Here is a 24890-nt window from a genome sequence, read left to right on the forward strand (position 1 = left end):
CAGATTAAAATTTTATGTATGGTTATGTATAATATAGGCACATATATTTCTAGTACATTCTATCAATGCTACTATCATGTGGTCATTTTATCTTGAGAATCTTGATAATCAATGTAAAAAAAATAATGGTGAACTCTTATTCATAAATGTTGAGTGGGTTTTTGAAATGTAGATTCCTAGGCTCCACTCACCAAAGTTTCTGATCCAGTAAATCTGGACTGGAGCCCAGAAGTCTGCATTTTCAAAAAATAACCTGAGTGATTTTGTGTAGCTATAGATAGGTGTTCCTCAGATCGTAGGTTGAAAGATACTGAGATGGAGGCTAACTCTGACTTATCTTGCCCTTGGAAGACAATGCAGCACTGTGGGGAAGACCCTGGAACCTGACCTTTCTATTAAAACCCCACCTCTATAGTTAGAATGCCTTGTGAACTTGGGAAACTACTTAAAGTCCCAGTGCCCCACCTTCTTATCTGTGTGATGATGATAATGACGATATATATCAGATAAGATTGTGATGAAAAATAAATAAATAAATGTATTTAAAGAGTCTGGACATACAGGAAGTACCCTATAAACATTAATGTTTATCCTGTGGTTCTCATCCAAATTACATATGATTTTTACACATGGGAGTCACTTCAGTGCTCAGTTATCACTCAATATTTAGTTCAGCCATCATCCTCTTTTTTAAAATTTTTAAATTTTTTTTATAAACATGTAATGTATTATTAGCCCCAGGGGTATGAGTCTGTGAATTGCCAGGTTTACACACTTCACAGCACTCACCATATCACATACCCTCCCCAGTGTCCATAACCCCACCACCCTCTCCCTACACCCCTCCCCCCAGTCACCCTCAGTTTGTTTTGTGAGATTAAGAGTCTCTTATGGTTTGTCTCCCTCCCGATCCCTTCTTGTTTCATTTATTCTTTTCCTACCCCACAACCCCCCTATGTTGCATCTCCACTTCCTCATATCAGGGAGATCATATGATAGTTGCCTTTCTCCAATTGATTTATTTCACTCAGCATAATACCCTCTAGTTCTATCCACGTTGTCACAAATGGCAAGATTTCATTTCTTTTGATGGCTGCATAGTATTCCATTGTATATATATATGCCAAATATTCTTTATCCATTCATCTGTTGATGGACAGCTAGGTTCTTTCCATAGTTTGGTTATTGTAGACATTGCTGCTGTAAACATTCGGGTGCATGTGCCCCTTCGGATCACTACGTTTGTATCTTTAGGGTAAATACCCAGTAGTGCAATTGCTGGGGCATAAGGTAGCTCTATTTTCAACTTTTTGAGGAACCTCCATGCTGTTTTCCAGAGTGGTTGCACCAGCTTGCATTCCCACCAACAGTGTAGGTTGGTTCCCCTTTCTCCACATCCTCGCCAGCATCTGTCATTTCCTGACCTGTAAATTTTAGCCATTCTGACTGGTGTGAGGTGGTATCTCATTGTGGTTTTTTTTTTTTTTTTTAAAGATTTTATTTATTTATTTGACAGAGAGATCACAAGTAGGCAGAGAGGCAGGCAGAGAGAGAGAGAGAGGAGGAAGCAGGCTCCCTGCTGAGCAGAGAGCCTGATGCGGGACTCGATCCCAGGACCCTGAGATCATGACCTGAGCCGAAGGCAGCGGCTTAACCCACTGAGCCACCCAGGTGCCCCTCATTGTGGTTTTTGTATTTACCTGTTGCCGAGTGATATGGAGCACTTTTTCATGTGTCATCTGGCCATCTGGATGTCTTCTTTGCAGAAATGTCTGTTCGTGTCCTCTGTCCATTTCTTGATTGGATTATTTGTTCTTTGGGTGTTGAGTTTGCTAAGCTCTTTATAGATTTTGGATACTAGCCCTTTATCTGATATGTTGTTTGCAAATATCAGTTGTCTTTTGGTTTTGTTAACTGTTTCCTTTGCTGTGCAAAAGCTTTTGATCTTGATGAAGTCCCAATAGTTCATTTTTGTCCTTGCTTCCCTTGCCTTTGGTGATGTTTCTAGGAAGAAGTTGCTTCGACTGAGGTCAAAAAGGTTGTTGCCTGTGTTCTCCTCAAGGATTTTGATGGATTCCTTTCTCACATTGAGGCCCTTCATCCATTTTGAGTCTATTTTCATGTGTGGTGTAAGGAAATGGTCCAATTTCATTTTTATGCATGTGGCTGTCCAATTTTCCCAACACCATTTATTGAAGAGGCTGTCTTTTTTCCATTGGACACTCCTTCCTGCTTTGTTGAAGATTAGTTGATCAGAGAGTTGAGGGTCTATTCCTGGGCTCTCTATTCTGTTTCATTGATCTATGTGTCTGTTCTTGTGCCAGTACCATACTGTCTTGATGATGACAGCTTTGTAATAGAGCTTGAAATCCGGATTGTGATGCCACCAACTTTGGCTTTCTTTTTCAATATTTCTTTGGCTATTCGAGGTCTTTTCTGATTCCATATAAATTTTAGGATTATTTGTTCCATTTCTTTGGAAAAAAATGGATGGGATTTTGATAGGGATTGCATTAAATGTGTAGATGCTTTGGATATCATAGACATTTTCACAATATTTGTTCTTCCAATCCATGAGCATGGAACATTTTTCCATTTCTTTGTGTCTTCCTCATTTTCTTTCATGAGTACCTTATAGTTTTCTGAGTATAGATGCTTTGCCTCTTTGGTTAGGTTTATTCCTAGGTATTTTGTGGTTTGGGGTGCAATTTTAAATGGGATTGACTCCTTAATTTCTCTTTCTTCTGTCTTGTTCTTGGTATAAAGAAATGCAACAGATTTCTGTGTATTGATTTTATATCCTGACACATTACTGAATTCCTGTACCAGCCATCATCCTCTTTAGGTTTGAGCCAAACTATAGTCTAATCTGTTCCTTTTATGTATTTCTAATACTGTATCATATTAAAGATTTCTATTTCTCCATCTGTCTTCTTCACAAGCCATGAGCTCTTAGAGGATAGGGACCATGTTGTACTCACATTTGTGTCTCCAGCACCTAGTGCCTTGTTAGGAACACTGCTGACTGAGCTGGGGATGCTGGTTGGCTCAAATCTGGAGAGTGGTCAAGAGTGCTTGCCCTGGCTGTATCTTCCCAGAGGCAAATGAAAAGGGAATATTTTCCAGAATCAAACCTGGATAGTAAGGGGAGAAGAGTTAGTCATTCATTCATTTCATCGATATTGCTAAACATCTACCATGTAAACCAGAGTGAACAAAACAAAGATTTGTATCCTCATGGAGCTTTTACAGATTAACTTCAGGGCTATTCACTGGTGACTGAACACCTCTATCTTTTAACATTGGCTTGCAGTGTATTACTGAATTTTATTTTAGGGCAGTCCTCTGGGATATGTATTATAAAACTTGCATTTAAGGTGTAGAATCCTAGTTAAGTTTAGAACACCCAGATCAGAGCTTCAGTTATTGGACATCCTTCCTAATTAAATACTCTATAGATTCCCATCCTGGTTAGTGTTTATTGTGACTGGTAACCTGGATCAACTGATGGGATTTGTCTTTCAACATTTTTCAGACTTCGAGCAGTGGAAGGCACTCTGTTCGCATCACTGGACTTAGTACTATTGATTTCCGAGCTGGTTTTTCGAGAAAGCCCACGCTGGACTTCAAAAAGACAGTCAGCAGACCAGTGCAAGGTTTGTATGTACATACTACCAAAATCGACATGGTAGATATCCAAGCGCAAAATATTTCTCCAACTCTCTGTGATTTTATAATTCTGTTGTATTTAACAAAATTGGGAAATATAGCATTTGTACTTTAAACATAATTGTATTCTTGGCATAGTCTTTTTTTTTTTTTTCTCAAAGTCTAGTCCCAAGACCAGTGATACTGAAATTACTCAGAGAGCTTGTTAAAAATGAAGATTCCCGGGACCCACGCCAGCTCTCCTAAATTAGAACTGAATTAGGTTGGACACAGGAATACGCATTGTAACAAGCACTGCAGTGGATTCCTAAACTTTCTGAACCTTTAAAACTACTGACCTAGGTCTTGAGACTTTTTACTGACATGTATAAATTACTGTGTTGTTAAGGTAAAAATGTGGATTTTATGTGTCTACATAGCTAAAAAATTAAAAGATATTGAATTTTATCTTTGCAGCATTCAAAGATAAAACTCCTGCTGCTTCTTAAACCTTGTTCTTCTTTTTTTATTCATGCAGGATCTATTCATTTAGTTTTATAGCTAAAAAATGCTTAATCCTACTGTGACTCTTCAAATTTCCTTTTTTATTGTTTATTTATTTTATGGCTGTAGTTACTAGAGAGATACAAAGAATGAGTCTTTAAAAATTAAATATTCATGTTATTAAACATCATGTAACACAGTATTCACAATTCTAATTTTTCCATGTATAAATATTGCTAAAATAGATAAAAATAATTATTAGGATTTCTAAAGTTTCTGTAAATATACACTATTTATGTAAAAAAGATTCTATAATTAAGCCACAATTTATAGGAGAGTTTGTAGTACTCGTGATACTTATCTGTTATTATAATGCAAGAATTTATTTGATATATAACCTCCATTGAATGTTACTTATAAATAATAACAAAACCTTTCTCCTGTAGGAATACCTACCTATGTGCTGCTGAATACTTCTGGAATTTCCATCCCAGCCAGAGTAGATCGTCTTGAACTTCTGAGTACCTCAGGCAGTTCTCTTAAGACTATTCCTGTTAAATACTACCCAGACCGAAAACCTTATGGCGTGTGGAATATTTCTGACTTTATACCACCGAATGAAGCTTTCTTTCTCAAAGTAACAGGCTATGATAAGGATGATTATCTTTTCCAGAGGGTATCAAGTGTTTCCTTCTCTAGTATCATCCCAGGTGAGACACCATGTTACTGAACACTGGAGTATTGATAGTTTCAGGGAGTGATGTGGTCCTAAAAGGATGAACTCTAATGTAAAAAAATAATATCTTCACATTATTACTGGATTATCAAATTGATGGGCATCTACATTTAGGTAGCAGAATTTTTCTTAATCATAAAAAGCACATCCAAATTTGCATGTTATATTTTACTGATTGCAGATCTGAAAATTCTGATTGCTTCACTCCGTGTGAGAATGGAAACTGGGAAATTCTGGTGCTCTTACTCCCCTCACCTCAAAAAAAAAAAAAAAAAGTCTGGCACACATGTGTAATGTTTGGTCAAGCTACCTAAATTGGCCAAATGGGTTAAATGTTTATATTGATTGTCAGAAACCTACTTCGTGAACAATAATTCTTTCTTTGTAAACATCTGGTGATGATTCTGTCTTTACGTACTAAGTTGGCAGTTAGTTAATTGGTGAACCAGGTTACTCATATACTTGTTATTATATAGAGATAAGATCCCAGATTAGGGATTATTTAGAGACATGAGATAACATTTCTATTTTTATATTTGTGCTATTTCTCTAGGCTAATGGCAACTCTGATCAAAATTTAGAACTGTAGCTAGAACTGTGGATAGACAAATCTGTATTGTTATTAATATTGTAGTATTGGATTGAGGGACAGCAGTTTATCATTTATTCATAAGTTTGTAATTTTGGGAAATTCAGAAACACTGTGTAGCTGTTCTTTAATCATTGTCAAAGTGAGAATAGAACTGTCAGTATTTCCTCATATACACTATTCAAAGTTAGTTGTCTTCACCCCTAAACTGAATACTGCAAAATCTATTGGATTCTTTTTTTTTTTTAAGATTTTATTTATTTATTTGACAGACAGAGATCACAAATAGGCAGAGAGGCAAGCAGAGAGAGAGGGGGGGGAAGCAGGCTCCCTGCTGAGCAGAGAGCCTGATGTGGGGCTCGATCCCGGGACCCCGAGATCACGACCTGAGCTGAACGCAGAGGCTTAACCCACTGAGCCACCCAGGTGCCCCTCTATTGGATTCTTAAAAATCAGCTTTTCCCATTATTTTGGGACAAAAACTACCCTTTGCATTCAATTCTAAGGCATGTGGGTTCTTTTCATATATTTACATTTTTGAAATAAAAACAGGTTCTACAGATAATGAAGTATGGTAACTAATTTGGTAGCTTTTTTCTTTTTTTTCTCTAGCTTGGTGGCCCAAAAAATAATGTGTTTTAAAAATAAATGGAGACTTAGATTTAATGAATACTTTAGTAAGGGGTCCATGGAGATATCCAAAAATTAATAAGGTTTGAACAAAGAAAGATTATTAAAGTGGGCTTTAGTCATTTAGAGTAATTGGAATGCAGAGGATTTACTGGAATGATTGAAGTATGAAGCTTTTGAATGGATTAACAGGAAGTACACAATATCATTGTGATCTTGTTGCCCGTGTTCTTTTCTTCCCAGATGCGCCCAGAGTTACAATGCCCAAGAAAACCCCAGGATACTACCTGCAGCCAGGCCGAATTCCCTGCTCTGTTGAGAGTCTTTTACCGTTTACCCTGAGCTTTGTCAGAAATGGAGTTACGCTTGGAGTAGACCAGTATTTAAAGTGCGTGCATGTTTTTATTAGCAATTATAGACAGCTTTAAACATCTAAATACAAATTGATACACATTTTAATGTGCTTTCTCATTGGAAATTCCCACTCATTTGTTCCCTCATCTTGGAATATAGCAGTGAACAAAACAGACCCAAGTCTGTGCCCTCATGAAGCTTATATTGTAATGGAGAAAGATAGAAAATAATATAATATAATATAATATGTTAATTTAATAAGTGCTAGAATCCATGCAAGGGTTGATTCAGGTTTTAAAGAGTGTGAATTTTATATAACTTGAGGGTCGCTTGTTCTTTTTTTTTTTTTAAGATTTTATTTATTTGACAGAGACTATAAGCAGGGGGGGAGCAACAGGCAGAGGGGGAGGGAGAAGCAAACTCTCCACTGAGCAGGGACCCAATGCAGGATTGATCATAGGACCCTGAGATCATGTCCTGAGTCAGAGGCAGACACTTAACTAATTTGAGCCGCCCAGGTGCCCTTTAAGGGTCTCTTGTTAAGATGAAGAATACAAAATTATGAACACAAGGTTACGAACCACATTTTGGAAGAGTCCTTGCAAAAGAGAAAAGTTTAAGCTTTGTTGTCCTTAGGGCAAACAAGCTCTGAACACAATTTAAAGTGTTATGGTAAGTGAATCCAATTAAGTACTGTGGCAAAATGTAGAGCAGATTGATTGGGATGAGATTAATGTTGGTAGATGGGGGGCATGTGTTTTTGGCTTAGTTGCAATCTGAAAATTCAGGATAAGGGACATTTCAGCATAGACCTAAACATGGTGAGAGATGGTCATGTGGATATCTAGGGAAAAGCATTTGCATACTAGGAACAGTAAGTACAGATGCACAAAGGCTGAACCTAACTGGCATGTGGGAAAGAAAGATGGGAAGGAAGCCACCATGGCTGGAGGGTAGGGGTGGGGAGAAGGTCAGGGGAGGGGAATTTGTTGGGGGCAACAGGGATAGTGGCAGTATGAGTGGCTACTGCATTTAGCAGTCAGAGGAGGTGGGCAAGAAGGCACTGACTTTCCTTGTGAAGATGGTTCATTGTTTTTAGATAAGTATAATCTATGATAAAATTAAGTAGACCTTGAAAACTGGCAGATGATTTCTGGAAAATGTTTCTTTTTTTTTTAACTTACTAATGAAACAAACTACATGTTGGTAAAAACTCAAGGAATTATTTTACAGAACTTCTATGCTGTTAATTCAATACTTATATATATATATAACTTCTATAAGATGATAAATATTTGACAGTATTAACCCATTTAATCTATTAACCTAACTTTGGAAAAAAATTCTACTATTTAATGACTGAACTGTATTATTTTCTGCTACTTTTTTTTATACTGTACAACTTGATGATTTGCCTTAGCTCCGTGTTTAATAATCAGCAGGATAACTGACCAGGGTATCAAATGTTGAAGCTGCATAACTTCCTGATGAAATAAAATCATTCTGCTTCAAGTTTAAATAGTAACGTATTTCAAAGACACTTGAGATCCTTTGTAAACATTAATTCATTAATTCCACACAATTCCTGGGAGGTAAGCCACAAGAATTCTTTCTCTCATTTTTCCAGCTCTGTGGCCCGGAGATGTGACATGTCTTGCTGACATATATTAAGCTCTTTGGTTGTGAAAGGCTAAAGACAGAATTTGGCCTGGTGCTGATGGATTGATACTCTAACCCTGATTCACTCACATGTCCCTGCCCTAGATTTCCTAATAGCTTGGGACATGTGACTTCATCTTTGTTATGTGAGTTGCGATGGTCACTAGAGGATGTAAGAGAGAATTAGTTGGCATGCGCAACAGGACACATTTGAATTTGACATGTTCTTTCCTTATTCCAAAGGCCATGCCCTCAAAACTTCTTATTGTGGCCAAATAATTTTAATGTTAACTGAGACGACAATATGATAAAAGAATTATTTTCATGTCATATGTCCTAAATAAGAGAAGAGAAAGTATCACTGTAAAGAATATTCTTCAAGCAATCTGACACTGGTTATGTGCCTTTGAACAAAATCAGTTATCCTTCTTCCTGAATCTCAACTTAATTGTTTCTAAAACAAGGGACTTGGGACTGTAAGAACTGCTACTGTCTGTTCTAAAATTTCCATGTGTCTAAGTTTTTGATGAATCCTAATATATGCTTGCCTGTGAAGTAGGCATTGGAGAAAACATGAATGACTCTATGTATTTCAAACTCCTGCCTTCCTGGAACTTCCCAGTACCTCCTAGACAATGACAATCATAAACTTGGACTCAACTTACTGCTATTAGGCACGAAAGATATAGCTTAGATGATCACTAGGACTTAGAGTCAACTCATAATCCTGTTCCTTCTGAATGTGACAGTAAGGACCACTGACACCTAATGCATACACAACTGAAAAGAAACTAAGTAAAATGAATATTCTTGGTTACTAAAATGTATGGAACAATGGCTTTGCTCATTCTCTCACTTTTCTGATGACAGGAACCTATGACTTTACTTTCGCTTACAAAGTCTAATGTGCTAAATACACATTAAGACCTCAATAAGTTCTTCGTGATTTTTTGATGACAGGTATGGTTTGTCTAGATGGCAAGAGATCTGGAGTCATTACTCTGATATTATATGTCACAACGCTTTCAGACTCCAGTGGAAGGTGTCTTGACTCTGCAGTAGGCTTTTCATCTCACCTGTGTCCAGAATGTTTAAGGTTATAAATAGCTATGGATGAATGTAAGAAAAAAATTATGAAAATAGTTTTGATTTTCAATTATATTTTAATATAATGCCTGTTTTGTAAATTACTAGAATCTTATAAATACTTGCTAATGTTTATTAATTAGTTATTAAATATCTATTGATATATATTAATTAGGTATTAAATATCTATTAGGATTAATTATCTATTACTAAGACACCTCCAGAGAATGAGAAAATTTTGAAGAGTGTTAAAGGTCAAATAATAGTGTTTATTAAATGAATGGATAAGTATTATAGGGAAGGAATTTTTTTTTTTAACCTAAATGACAGGTTCGATAATAAAACTGATTTTTTTTGTCTTTTCTTGATGTATGCGCAGATTGAACCAGAGAGTTCTATAGCCTTACGTGAAGCTTAGACATAAGAAAGTTAAAGAGTACTTATCTTTTTGGAATCAAAAAGTCTATTTTCTACTTTCAAACTTAGGAATTATGTGGCTGAATTGCTTTGGCTAAGAACCCCACCCCGAACAGGACCCAAAACTGGAAATAATGTGAAAGGAGAGAGGATTTAAGGAGTGTTTCTCTATTAACTCATTATCTTATATTTCAAAATAGCCACAAAATGTTTCCTTAAAGAAATGCACAGAGTCCATATCTTATTGCCTTTGCTGTGACTTTTGCTCAGAGAGCATAATGTTCTAATTAAAAGGTATGTCATTTTCAGCAATAAAGAACTCTGCAGTTTAATCCGTTTATTTTTACATCTTTCTTTTGAATGAATACTTAAAGAAATGGAATTTCTGCTTTCAGCTTTGCCTTGTTTTTGTCATAACTCAAAAGGCTTCTATTTTGTTACCCCCAGAGACTCTGCCAGTGTGAACTGGGAGATTGAAAAGGTCACTTTGTCTGACGAAGGCGCATATGACTGCATCGCTGTGAGCAGTGCGGGGACTGGACGGGCACAGACATTTTTTGATGTGTCAGGTAATTATCACTAATTGCTTGGCAGCCGCCTCATATTAATGCATCTGTGGAAATGGGGTGTTTGCTAATCCTGGCTTCCCCACGCGTATTACGTGACCTCCCTTGGGCCAGTCACGTAAGGACTCAGTGCCTTGGTTTCCCAAACTGTAAAGTGAGGGTATCTGCAACGGTCTCTATCCCATGGAGAAACTATGAGGATCAATGATAGCGTGTATGTCAAGCACGTAGAAGAGAGCCTGGCACGTGGAAACACTTGACAGACCTTAGGTATTATTGTTGTTCTTGTCGTACTGTTACTATTAACGTAGGGGCTTCAGTAAATATTTTTTGAAATGAGCATATAGCATTTTTATTAAAATTTAAGGGAATTTAGAGAAAGGGAGGGATAGAATTTTAAAAAAGGAAGTGTTCTATTCTGGGAATAAAAGGTTAAAACTTTCCCTTTTCCTCTCCCATATTTATAATAAGCAGTATGCTTTTTATGAATGGATTCTGACATTAAATTGAAGGCGATAACGAAAGTGATCATGTTCAAGAAACATAGGGCCTCAGTGGCTACAATACTGGTATTAAGAAGAGTGGAAGAAATGCTGATTATTTTGCTCTTAGATAGTATGTTTTTGATGAATAAAGGGGGGGTCAAACTCATTGCTTTATAAAGTGGAATATATTTTAGTGAAGAAAATAACTTTTTCCTCCAATCTCCCAGAATTCTTAGGATACAAAAAGACTATCATGTTTAACCAATGATTTAAGGATTTAAGGATCAGGATTTAAGCCACTTACCATAAACCTAGAATTTACTGGGAAGTTTGTTTCAATTGAATAATTTTCTACCTGCCTTATAGTTAGTGTTGCTCTGTGTTTAATAGTAACCCTATTCTGACCTAAATGTAGCTTCTGAGTTTTATAACAATGTCTGTATCTGCTTTTAGTACCGAGGTGCCTTTTCTTCAGACAATTAAAGGCAAAAGAAACTGTAAAATTGTAGAGCTGCTTAGAAGTCTAGGATTTATGTTTGTTATCAGTAAGTCCAAACTGAACTTTAAGACAAAGGCATGCAAGCGTGTTCTTCTTGGAGTAAATTTATTTGTATTCTCTTATTCTCAGAAAAATAAAGCTTGTCTTCTGAAACAATTTCGCTGACATGCATCATAAACTATTCATTTTTTTCATCTCCAGTAATTATGAAAAGCATTGGCATTGTGTCAACGTTCCTCAGCTTCTGGGAAAACAAACACTTGAGCACTTAGGTTTCCCCCACTCCTCCAGCGATATTAATTAAGGGAAAGTCAACAGGGAAAGAAGTTTTGAGTGAGTGGATTTAAACATTTTGCATAAACAACTGGGAAGTGTCAGTACGAATTCGTGAACTGATTATTAAGAATTTGGCTCTGGGGTGTCAATAACTTCCATATGCGTGTTGTGCACATGACCCTCTACTTTTATTTGTGCCAGCCAGGCAGTGGTATATCACTAGGAAATTATACTGTGCCCAAGCCTGTTTTCAGGACTTGTGTCCCATTTGGTCAATTATGAAAGAAGGAGCAGGAAACACTGATGGTAATGGCAATGACTGTAACCACAGAATTAACAAGAAAGCACCCCTTTGGACTTGAAATGTAGACATTTCCTTCGGGGCTCACCATTACCTGAAAACTCCACTCACTTCTGAATTTCTCTTAGCCTGGGCTGACAACCCAGCAGTTACCTGACCAACTTCACTGGAATCATGTGCAAATTCAGAGGATAGTTAGATCTTATATTTTGGAAAGGAGTGTTAGAAATTAAGGCATTGTGGGTTAGTGATGCTCTTGTGTCACTGTGGACACTGATTTGTAAAGTCAAGGGCACGCAAGAGTACTTTAAAGAAAAGCTAAAGTTCTAGGGCCCCTGGATGGCTCAGTGGGTTAAGCCTCTGCCTTTGGCACAGGTCATGATCTCAGGGTCCTGGGATCAAGCCCTGCACCAGGCTCTCAGTTCAGCAGGGAGCCTGCTTCCCCCTCTCTCTTTCTGCCTGTCTCTCTGCCTACTTGTGATCTTTCTGTCTCTGTCAAATAAATAAATGAAATCTTTAAAAAAAATGTTTAAAGAAAAGCTAAAGTTCTACCAATATGTTACCTTAATTTTTCCAGCATTTTCTTCTGGTTGACATGTTTAAGATTTTTGGTTCATTTGAAATGTTGATTATTGAATGTTTTAAAAGCAAAATGGGTGTGAAAAGCATTGAACTTTTTTTATTGCTTATAACCACATAGAAACAAATGAATAGGGTTGCCGAAGTATGAAAAAATCATCCTTTTCAAGTGACATTTAGTAATTCAGTTTGGTACTGTTACAAAGTTACATTAACTTACTGAATTTCTTTCTTAACACAATGGCCCTCCCCCAATGCACACACACAGGGTACTATAATTCTGGGTTTAAGTAAAATACCAAGAATAAAGAAGACTTGTAAAGGGCATGCCAGTGACAGGTAATCTTGAATTATAATTATAGGATATTGTTTTAGAACAGGATAAGACTTGGAAACAATCTTACACCACCTCATCATTTTGTAGGGAAGGAAACTGAAGCCCAGAACAGGCAAGTGACCCATTATGGTCACAAGGATAGGAAGTGCGAAGATTCCTGCACTCTCTTCCAGCAATCTTTACCTAATGCTATATTTGTCATTCTTCTCTCAGTTTTGAGGCTTTGAGTTTCCATCTCTGGTTCTCTTGTTCTAGCCTCAATCTAGCCTAGTCATCCAACCCTTTCACTTAGGAAGGGCTGACTTCGAGCACCAGGCCAGGCGTTCTGTTATCTTGGCCTCCCTCATCATTTCCTCCAACCTCGCCGAATTTATTCCTGCATGTGTAAATATTTCCGTGTGTATAATACTTATTATCTCTAGTTATTTATGCAGCAATGAAATTGTATGTCATTATTTCAAATCCCACCTGTTATGTTATTAGAAAGTTGGCATTTTACCTTTTTGGATTTATGTCTCAAGAGGGATTAGACAATGAGCCAGGGATGGATGCAAGAGGGCCATTGGGGAATTTTCCAGGAAGAAACACCTGTAAGGGAGTTAACAGAAGTGGAAGAAGTTAAACTGTCTTGTAGTCACTACTAGGACCTTAGCTGACCCACAGGGAATTCTGGAGCTGTCATGGCCCTGAATTGAGGCAAGAGAGCTGATCCTTTGCTTCCTCATGAAGTGGTCCCTAGATGTGGGCTACCGTGGACAGGGCGTCTTCCCCTGAGCAGATTAGCGGCCTTGGCTATGAGCTATGTGTAGCCAACCAGCATAGCAGCTGGGGAAATGAGTGCCTTGGTCCTCAAGAGGGAAAAAAAAAAAAAAAAAAAGAGGGATGTAGGCATGTGCCCAGCATACCCAACAGGCCTACAGTGAAATTTCCCATTTTCTAAAAATCCCCCCAAAGTTGAAGAACTTTGCTTCAGCAGAACAAAAAAATAAAAAAAATAAAAAAAATTTTAAAAAAAAGAAAGAAAGAAAACCATACAAAACATCGTGTGGCCTTCAGAAAGATCTTGATAGGATGTGAACACACACCATATGCTATCACTTTCAGGTCTTTGGTGGCTATGCCACCTTGTATGTTAGAATCATAAAGCATTAGCACTAGAAAGGGTCTTTAAGATAGCCTAATTTAATTGCATGCCTGGGTAGCTCAGTCAGTGAGGCATCCTACTTCCAATTTCGGCTCACGTCATGATCTCAGAGTTGTGAGATTGAACCTCGCATTGAGCCCAGCACTGGGCTCCGTGCTGGTTGTGGAGCCAGTTTAGGATTTTCTCCCTGCCCACCGCACCCCCCCCATTCCTACTCCTTTAAAAAAAAAAAAAAAGATAACCTAATTTAGTCATCAACTTCTCTAAGGATACACACCTAGAGATAGAACCAGGCAGCCTATAGTGGCCAGATTCGGCAAATAAAAACCTGGAATGCCCAGGTAAATTCGATTTTCATATAAGTGTGTCTGAAATAATTTCATGAGACATATGTATACTAAAATATTTTTTTAAGATTTTATTTATTTATTTGACAGAGAAAGAGATCACAAGTAGGCAGAGAGGCAGGCAGAGAGAGAAACAGGTTCCCCGCTCAGCAGAGAGCCTGATGCGGGACTTGATCCCAGGACCCTGAGACCATGACCTGAGCCAAAGGCAGAGGCTTAATCCACTGAGCCTCCCAGGTGCCCCTGTATACTAAAATATTATTTGATTGTTTATCTGAAATTTAAATTTAACAAAGCATCTCATATTTTCTGTGTCAAGCCCAGCTAGACTCCAGAACTTTCTAACTTTGTCATGTACTCTTTCTACTTGATTCGCTAGCCATTTTCATAAAATATTTTAAAAACAAAGCAAAATGATAAAATTTTATTTTTAAATAATAATTTAAAATAGCATCTATAAAAAAATAAAATAGCATTTACTCTTCTAAAAATGTTTGGAAAACAAGATAAATACAAAGAAAAATATGGAAAATACACACATGTCTATCCCTCGGAGATGACCACTATGGTTTTATCATATGGCTCCCGGGTTTTCTCTAGGCTTCTGATACATCTGCATTTATAAACAGTTTTCAGTAAAGGAGAGTAAAATTTGATCTTGAATATCAGATACTCTTTCCTATTTAAACTAAAACAGGCCCGTGGGTTTCCAGGGAGCATAGCTCAGCACAGTTTTTATTACTGTATAACTGCTGAGTAGTGGCTTGCTACAGCACTCAGGCAGCGTGTCCTTTAGAGGGGCATTTGTATTCATTCTCAAACCTAACTAGAGTGATATGTGATTCTCTCTAGAATGTTGGCTAAATATTTAACTAGTAAATGGGTTTTAACCATATCTGAAATGTGCATGCATTATTCAATACCTTTTGTGTGCATGGCTTTATGTGTACAATTTTATTAAAGGTCTATGCCAACTCTTAACTTGACCTTTTTTTTTTTTTTTAAGATTTTATTTATTTATTTGACAGACAGAGATCACAAGTAGGCAGAGAGGCAGGCAGAGAGAGAGAGGATAAAGCGGGCCCCCCCGCTGAGCAGAAAGCCCGATACGGGGCTCGATTCCAGGACCCTGGGATCATGACCTGAGCTGAAGGCAGAGGCTTAACCCACTGAGCCACCTAGGCGCCCCTTAACTTGACCTTCTTAAATCAAGACATTCCTCATGCCTCTGGGGAAACATATGTCATACACTGCTGTTGTACTGTGTCTTCTTAATGAGACTGTAACTCTCCTTAAAGCTAATGCTGTCATGCTTAGTACACTATTGTCTACCATACTTTGTGTCCTTTTTTCTTTAAAACACTAAGTAGTTTTAAATTTTAAAAAATCCACAAATGCTACTTTCTTCAAAACTCAGACAAAAATTTGTTTCACACTATAATCCAAAATTAGTCTAATCATATCCTTTTGCCATGCCTTTTTGATTTTCACATCTATAATTTATAAATTTAGACTCGGGTATGCTTTGGTATGTAAACAAGCACTACTTTTTTCTTTTTACATTGAGGATTAAAGGAACTAAAAACATGTTCTTTGCATGGTGTCGTCAGGTTATAGGTACCCAGTGCTATTGCTCACTTTTATAGTAAGATGTTTTAAAATTTAATTTAAAATTTAAATTAGAGAACATTCAAGTCTTCAATTAAAGGCATACATTGATAACTACAGTATTTGGCAAATGTGATAAAAATTAGATTTATTTTATTTTATTTTTTTACAACATGCACTACTTTTTAAGAATCTTTTGATTAAATGATAATTTTCTTCAGGTCATAGACATATGTATTAATGAATACATTCTCTTGTACTGCATCTTCCCTATAAGATATTCAATACGTACTCATTAAATTTTTAAACCACTTCTATACGTGAGCAAAATGGTTGTTAGGTCTCTTGATTTGAATGTTTTGATTTCACACAGAGCCCCCTCCAGTCATCCAAGTGCCTGATAATGTTACAGTCCCTCCTGGAGAAAGAGCAGTTCTGACATGTCTCGTCCTCAGTGCAGTGGATTACAATCTAACCTGGCAGAGGAATGACAGGGATGCCCGACACGCAGACCCAGCGAGAATGAGGATCCTGGCTAACCTCTCCTTGGAGCTACGGAATGTGAAGATCAGCGATGCTGGGGAGTATCTCTGTGTGGTTTCCAATGAAGGAGGATCGTCAGCCGCTTCCGTTTTCCTCACAGTGCAAGGTATGTGCATCTGGTAACTTCAGAATTATGGTGTCTTCCTCCTCTTTCTTTGAACTTGATTCCCTTAAATTGGCTATCTGAGAATGATAACTTCTACCCAAACAACTACTGTTTTGAATGATGGAGGCCTTATGGATCTTAAATAGTCTAAAGCTGGCTAAACTGGAAACTAAAACATCACTAAGAAATAGGTGACTTTTTTTTTAAAGATTTTATTTATTTATTTGACAGACAGAGATCACAAGTAGGCAGAGAGGCAGGCAGAGAGAGAGGAGGAAGCAGGCTCCCTGCTGAGCAGAGAGCCCGATGTGGGGCTCGATCCCAGGACCCTGGGATCATGACCTGAGCCGAAGGCAGAGGCTTTAACCCACAAAGCCATGCAGGTACCCCAGAAATACGTGACTTTTTAAGATAAACACAGCTAGTCCTTTTAAGAGACTTTTATTTTGAGACTATAAATAGAAATGGTCTCTGGATGATTTAATAGTTTTAAATTCTTCAGTCTGTCATGTGGATTTTTTAAAAAAATTCTAATTGTTTTAATAATTGGTTAAAAAAAAAATCCTTCCCGATTTGATTATTGTATTATTTCCGGTGTAACTAATTTACTTTTACTTATTTTTTCTGTTTAAAGATTTTGTGTATTTATTTTAGAGAGTGGGGGTAGGGCCAGAGGGGGAGAGAATCTCACGGAGTGCAGTGGAAGGCATAATAAACACCCTGAAATCACGACCTGAGCCGAAATCAAGAGTGGGACGCTTAAACCACCGAGTCACACAGGCACCCCCTACTTTTAATTTTTTACTAAAGTTTAAGATTTTTCTCATCTTCATGAAATTTTATTAAATTTTACCAAGGTTGTTTTATCTTATTTATCTTATACACAAAAGTGCGTACTGACAATAAACTAATGGTTAGCCAGTCTTTATGTCTTTCAGATTAAATCTCTAGGTAGCTGAAAACAGTGTGTTAACAATGTGGTTTACTGGCTACAAATATATATATTCTCCAGGAGGATTAAATGAAGATCAAGAACTGTTCGGAAGTATCTCTTTGAGTAGAATCACATTTGGCTTCTAAATGTCTATAGACCAGCTGAGAGCCTTAATGTAATGAATAAGTTACTCTTGGCAGTTTTATACTCTTAAGCTGAAAGATTCAGTTGCTGTCTCAACAGAATATTTCATTTCAAATCCTTGATGCGGGATCCTGATTGCTTCAGGATTGTGTCTGGCTATTTGGTTATGGTATTAGGAACAACTTTATAACATGCCTGAATTAACTCTCAGATGATATTTTAACAAAGTTATCTAACAAAATGACATCTCAAGGCTAGCCCTGAGATCGTTATTAATGGCAGAAAGGTGAAACTACCATGAGAATTAACAAAATGATTCTGGTTTTCTCACCGGTAGTTGAGATATGTTCTGCAGTCTGAATGTGTGTCTTTTGTTGGTCGATCTGGTGAGTCCTCTAGGGAAACACTGCTTTTGTATATGGCTCACTGCATTTCCAAATGGTAAACTGCTTAGATAATTAGAGTCCATCCAAGTGGTAACTTGAGTTACCAGAACTTTGAGACCGTTTTTTACAGATAGAATAAAATGCTAATGGACTTCTGAAATTTGATCTTGATTCTTTACTTGAAGTCCCTTAGAATGGGATTGTAAAAGCCTTCCTAGTTTCCCCAGGTTAACTTTCAGTGCATTCGTATTCAATTTAGTCAATTAGAGCAGTAATTCTCAAACTCTCAAACTTTCATGGATAAAGAATCATCCAAGGAACTTATTAAAAAGCAGATTTCTAACCTCATGTCTAGAGATTCTGATTCCGTAGGCCTGGTGTTTGGGCCTGAGAATCTGCATTTATAAAAGACCTCTCAGATAGTTTCATGGATAAGGTTTTCTGAAATAGCATTTGAATCTATTCTGCAGAATGAACCCTATTATTTAGAAAGGTGTGTCTTTAAAAGAAGCCCTTGACTCTTCTTTCTGGCAAAATAGTCATTATTATCCAGTGATTAAAATAAGTGCTGAGGTAACAAAGATCTAATACACAAAACATAAATCTAATACACAAAACATAAATACAAAAGATGTACAACATTACCTGATTACTGGCTAGTATGTATAATCTCTAGTGGTATAAACCTATTTAGAGGTGTTATTTTATGGTCTGCCTAGCTGGTCTTACATTTGAAGGATAGAATGTGACAAAAAATGGTATTTTAAAAATCTAACAAAACTATAGTCTGCTATTAATGACACTTGTCTAACAAAAAAATAAGAGCGCTAGCTAATTGTAGCCATCTGAATGCATTATTTTACTATTGAAGATACCATTGCAAAACTATGGATAGTTGATGAAATAAACTACTTTACCTAGGGCTGTAATTTATGAGAATTAAAGATGCTTGTCAACTATTGACATTGGATCTAAAATTATAAATTAATTTCATTTGTATGCAGTGAAATGTTTTTAAAAGTAGAAATAGAAAACAGTTTCAGAAAACATGAAGGTAAAATAATTACTTGCATTGAATACATACTTTAAGAATAAATTTCTTGCTTATATGGGAATCAGTAGCTTAATTCATAGCCTCATTTATATTTCTTTACCTCCACATGTTTGTTTGGAAACTACTGCTATCCGGAACAATTTAAAGAGTTAAACATACATACTTTACAAAGTTTAGGTAGTAGTTTTAAAATGTAATTAGCAAGAATTTTCTAGTTTAAAATAATAGCATGACTGTAGCTGCTGCAACCTCTTCTGTCTAACAGTAAAATATCAATAAAGACCTCAAAAAGACAAAACTGAAGAATACTAAAACCCAGTGGCAGTGGATAGTGGCAAAAATTTTAGGAGGAATTTTATAGCTATTGTATATAAAGGTTTTTATTTATTTATATACATATATATATGATGTAAATACACATATGTAATGTTCATATTTTAAGGTCAGTAGAATGAAAATCTCAATCAATGACCCACCTTTTTTATGTTCCCATGAAAGCTGGGAAGATGTATCTCTGTTCCTCTGTTTCATACTTGCTCCAAAAAGAAAATATTACCTTTAAGAAGCCATGATGCCGTCTCCTCACACATATTAATAGTGATAACCAAGCAGAATGAAAATGTAGGACAGGAAGTAGGCTAACTGGACATAATAATAAAAAATAAAATGCAGGGGCGCCTGGGTGGCTCAGTGGGTTAAAGCCTCTGCCTTCGGCTCAGGTCATGATCCCAGGGTCCTGGGATCGGCCCACATTGGGCTCTGCTCAGCGGGGAGCCTGCTTCCTCCTCTCTCTGTCTGCCTCTCTGCCTACTTGTGATCTCCGTCTGTCAAATAAATAAATAAAATCTTTAAAATAAAATAAAATAAAATGCAAATACCCAGATAGAGAGAGAAAGAGAGAAAAAAAAAAGTGGACAGGCAAGCTGGACCCATGTAGAGAATCATAACCTGGATATATGTTTCTCTCTAAATGAAAATATTTGGAAACAGGGGAAACATTGATAGGGGTATCAACTAGGGAATTTAGAGAGAGATGGTAGCAGAGGGGCACATCATAGTCTCAGACAGAAGAACAGATGAGAACTGTGCAAAAAGCTGTGCACATCAGACTAACTCAACTGCAGAACTGCAAAGGCAGTCCAACTAGAACAGAAGTAGGCAAATAATCAAGCTAGGTCAGACCAAACACTTTGTTGACAGACACTGGGTCTGGATTTGATGTCACCTAATTTGAGGGTGAATAAACCGAAAATTATCAACACAAAACAAAACAGGAAAAAAAAAATAATACAACACTGGACCTAAGAAAAAGATACGGAACAAAACAAAGAGAGATAGCCTTAGGAGAATTGGATGCTTCTGAAGGTAGTTTATTCAAAAGACTGGGGGGAAAAATGTTTAATGTCACCAATGTCTTTCAAAAGACCTATCCTCCTTTGAGCAGGAGTGTCTATTGATAAAGGAGAAACTGGCTGAGGTGACAGGACATCTACCAGTGTGATGGAATAAGAAAGACTTTGGGGTTAAAACACAATAATATAATGCAAATTGGAATTAGAAGAACTAAAAAGCAGAGTTTATATTCCATGAAAGTAAAATAATGGACATGGTTCACAAATCTGAGAAGTTCTTTCAGAACACTGAGGCAAAGAGCTAAGAGTGAGTAATATGTTTGTTTTTATTAAGCAGAGATAAAAACCAGAGACTGGAACTTGGAACTTCAGGACTTCTAAGTACATGGCATATATATGTATATAACAAAGACAAGTGAAACAAAAGATAGGAAAATATATAGTTGAAGAAAATTATCCTAGAGAGGAAAACAAAAATTGTCCAGGGTGAGCAAATCAAGCAAGGTCAATGAAGAAAGAACTTCATCTAGACACATCCTAGCTGAAATTTCAAATTATTAGTATAAGGGAAAAAAACTCCACAAGCATATATTCAGACTAAACCAATATCTTGTAAAGTGAGCAATAAAATCAGACCAGTGTCAGATTTCTCAGATACGCTAAAGTCTAGAACACAATTGCAATGAGTATTTGTCATTATTTTGCTTCTTAGGGTCTGAACGTGTCCTCTGATTTGGGAAGAAATTCTTTATTATCTTAGTGGAAGCAGAAAGGTAGATGAAATCAGATAATTCCTTTCCCTGTCCTAGAATCAGTTGCTCCAGTGCTCCCAGGGGGTCTTGAACTCTTGCTTGGACCATGGGCACTTAAACGCTTCAATTTTGGCAGTATCGTGAAATTTTGAGTACAGCAGTAGCCGAAGCAAGTGTTCTAGTGGCCCTTTTCCATCACTCTCATTTCCCTTAGTGACATTAGACTCATTATCAATTTACCAGAAGAGCCGTGAGAAAAAACACGGATCCTAGAAATGATGGCTCTTTGAATTAGTCACATAATGAGCATGAGAGAATGTGAATGGGTCGATATGCTTCTTTCATTATGACAGTTTCTCACTGTGGAGATAATGGTATAATTAGACACAGGAAATTCTTCTGAAAGGGGATTCCTCAAGACTCAGAAGTCGGGTTAGTCATACATATAAACAAACAAATCGAAGCCACCCACAGTTAAGCCAGGAAGGGTGGAAAAACCCAATTGATTGATAGAGACAAAAATGTGTATACGAGACTGACCACTGCTTCTTTGGAGGCAATGGAATTATAAATGACCTTCTTACTTATGTTTTTCTGTACTTAAAAAAAAAAGTATTTAATAGGAATACAATATTTTAAAACTTTGTGTAAATAGGATTTAAGAATTTTGGGGAGTACCCACATTGAACTATGTATGGGTAATGTATTTTCTTTCTTTGCTAAATTTTCCATAAATTTTTTATTACTTTTATATTTAAAATAATTAAGATATAATTAAGAAAGTTAATATGAGTATAAAAATAAAGAATAATTAAAATAGACTAAGAAATAATGTCTTTCAAAGTGTCAAGTTAGAACTTTGATCAATATGCAAATTCATATTTGAAAACTTAAGGGTCTGGAATTTTATAGGACTATGTTACACAATAAGCTGTTTTAAATCCTTTCTGAAGCAGGGTATGGGTGGCTCAGTCGGTTAAGCATCTATCTGACTCTTGATTTTGGCTGAGATCATGATCTCAGTATTGTGAGGTCAAGCCTCACTTCAGGCTCTGTGTTGGGTGTGGAGCCTGTCTCTCTCCCTTTCCATCTGCCCCTCCCTCCCCTTGTGTGCAAGCACACACACACACACACACACACTCTCTCTCTCTCTCTCTCTCTCTCTCTCAAAAATAAAATAATCCTTTCTGAGGCAAAATGCGGTCAAGCAAAAAGAATGATTGCAGAATGTCAGTTAATAATCACATTAGGTTTCCTATTCTGAATAGTCCAAAGAGCTATGACAATCTCTTCAGTTTTTCTCCTTGCAAGATTTTCCAAGGAATAAATTGTGATTTATAGAAGTCCACATCTATGTTGGAGTAATGAAAACTGCTTTTTATTAGCTCATCTCTTTTCCTGGACATTTTGATACATTGGAGTCTTGCTAGTCAAGCTTTTTGTTTTTGGAAGTTGACCTAAAACATGTATTTGTCTGTTTTGTATACTAGTGCCATCTTTGTGGATTTCATTTAGATGAGATGAAACCATATGCTTAAAATGAAAATTGTCAAATCATTACTTGCTGTCAAAAGTTAATTGTATTCATTATCTTGGTTGTTTGATGTCCGAGTATGAATCAGCACAAATGAATAAAATGCTTTGTTAAAATACTGGCTTCTGTTGCCTTCTATACTATGGATTTAATAAGGAGTGCATTGGAGGCTTTTAAATTTGACACAAAATAATCTATTGAAGTTTTGCATCAAGTATTCACTGCAGTGACATCCAAGGAATATACAGTTTTCCATTGACATATTTGCTTTCCTAGTTCTTCCTATGGTGACTGTAAACTTTATGAAGAGAAAAGTTTAGTGTTTACTTAATCTAATGAATGTATTCTAATGACTCCATGGTTAGGGGCAAACTTCTGTTATAACACAATCCAATTTTACTCAATAAAATATGTAGATCCCCCTTGACTTATGATGGGGTTACGTGACCCCCTACTGGCTTGCCCAAAGTTACTAAGCCAACAAGTGACAAAGCCCAGATCTGAGCTGTGTCTTTCCATTGTTCTGCACTGTATACAGAAATGCCAGTGCATGCTATTAGCAGGATCCAGGTACAAGTATAAAAAGATTAAGTAAAGGGTTCTTGGGTATGGATAGAAAAGTGAGAGTACTGATTTTTTTTTTTTTAATAGGAAAGTTACAAATGTCTGCAGGTTTCTGTGGCAAGGGTTAAAAATCTCTGGAAAGGGGCACCTGGGTGGCTCAGTGGGTTAAGCCTCTGCCTTTGGCTTGGGTCGTGATTTCAGGGTCCTGGGATCGAGCCCCACATCGGGCTCTCTGCTCGGCTGGGAGCCTGCTTCCCCCTCTCTCTGCCTACTTGTAATCTCTTTCTCTCTGTCAAATAAATAATAAATAAAGCCTTTTAAAAAATAGTTTTTAAAAAATCTCTGGAAATAATCAGCACTGTGTATAACAATGAGTTAGAGAAATCAGTGCTTAATTTTAATTCCTTATTCCTCCCTACTCCTTCCTTTTCTGGTGCTTTTATAGAGTAGGCCAGGTAGATCACAACAGTTTGGTAAATCCTTTGCCCTAAGTTCTGATAGAGTAGCTGCCAAAGAGCAGTCTAGAGGCAAGAGAGAACTATAAATATGCCCCAAAATAAGCACACAGAGAGAATGTGAGATGACTAGGCCATAAGCTCCATGAAGGCAAGACCCAGCTTTCTTCAGTTTTGAGTCTTTAGTGCCTGATGCTATAGTTAGCACCTAGTATCACACGTGTGCCTATCTGTGGGAAGTCTGAATGAGAAGAAGAATGTTTACATGGGGTCACTTTGGCCAAGTCTGAAACATATTTATGTAATAACACATACTAAGAAATTACTTGATTTAAATTCCCCCTGAACATTGATTAATGCTTGTTATTTTATAAATTAACTATCCAATTAAAAAATAAGTTCTGTTCCACAGATTAGATTTTGTAGTACAGGGAAAACATAGTAACTTGCTATTTTTTAGGTGTGAAGAAAGGGCTGTGATATTTGATTATTATGAATAATAGTTGAAATAGCTCTTAGTACTTACTGCTTTGTCTGCACAAAGATAGAGGTTATGAGCATTTGGTTTAGAGTACAGAACTGATGGGTAAACATTATGATGTCTGAATCTTCTTTTCTGGTACATCCTATAGCACTATCCATATAATAGTACTAAGTCACAGGTATACTTTTCCCCATGATAATGAAACAAATAAGGAAACACGTGAAGTGCCTTGCCTAAAAACAGAGGTCTACCAAGGATCTGGGCTGGTGCCTTATTTGCTCATTTGTTTATACTTTTTTATTCATTCATTCATATATTCACCAAAACTTTAAATGTCAGATATTGTGCTCCTTGCTGAGGATATAAATGAGGATAAAACAGCATCTTTCCCCTCTGTGAGTATACAGTATCAGAAAGGAAGTAAGTAAATTAAGTGAGTAGATACATATAACATAGAGTGATAAGTTCACCAGGGTACTATACCCAGGAGCTTTTATTCTGTCTCAGGGATGAGTAGATGTTGAGAAGAGCTTCACACAGGAGATGGTGCCCGAGATATCCAGTGGAATATAAATCAGCATTCCCCAGGTGGCAATCAGGAAAGCCTTTCTAGATGGAAAAAAATAATATGGGTAAAGCCACCAAAGAATGAGGACAGTGCAATGTGGGCTTGTTGAGCGTAGGGGGTCTAGCTGGGTAGGGACATCTGTCCCCAGGATGGTGTGATTTTCTTTTTCTTGTCGTGTTCAGTATCCTTTGCATAGATAAGTAGAGGAATCATTCAGGTTTGTGGTTTTGTGATGTTGCCTCAGCAAAA

The 24890-nt window shown here is 36.9% G+C and overlaps 1 protein-coding gene across 1 annotated transcript in view; it reads left to right on the forward strand.

Moving 5' to 3' along the window:
* HMCN1 (hemicentin 1) overlaps positions 1–24890 on the forward strand; it is a 470681-nt gene that overhangs the window by 190591 nt on the left and 255200 nt on the right. The window contains exons 7-11 of the mRNA XM_044267297.1: positions 3536–3656; positions 4599–4862; positions 6351–6495; positions 10071–10192; positions 16139–16414. Coding sequence (XP_044123232.1) covers positions 3536–3656; positions 4599–4862; positions 6351–6495; positions 10071–10192; positions 16139–16414 — 928 coding nt within the window. The remainder of the gene's footprint in view (positions 1–3535; positions 3657–4598; positions 4863–6350; positions 6496–10070; positions 10193–16138; positions 16415–24890) is intronic.

The sequence above is a fragment of the Neovison vison genome, chromosome 10 (assembly GCF_020171115.1).
Source record: "Neovison vison isolate M4711 chromosome 10, ASM_NN_V1, whole genome shotgun sequence".
NCBI classification, from domain to species: Eukaryota; Metazoa; Chordata; class Mammalia; order Carnivora; family Mustelidae; genus Neogale; species Neogale vison.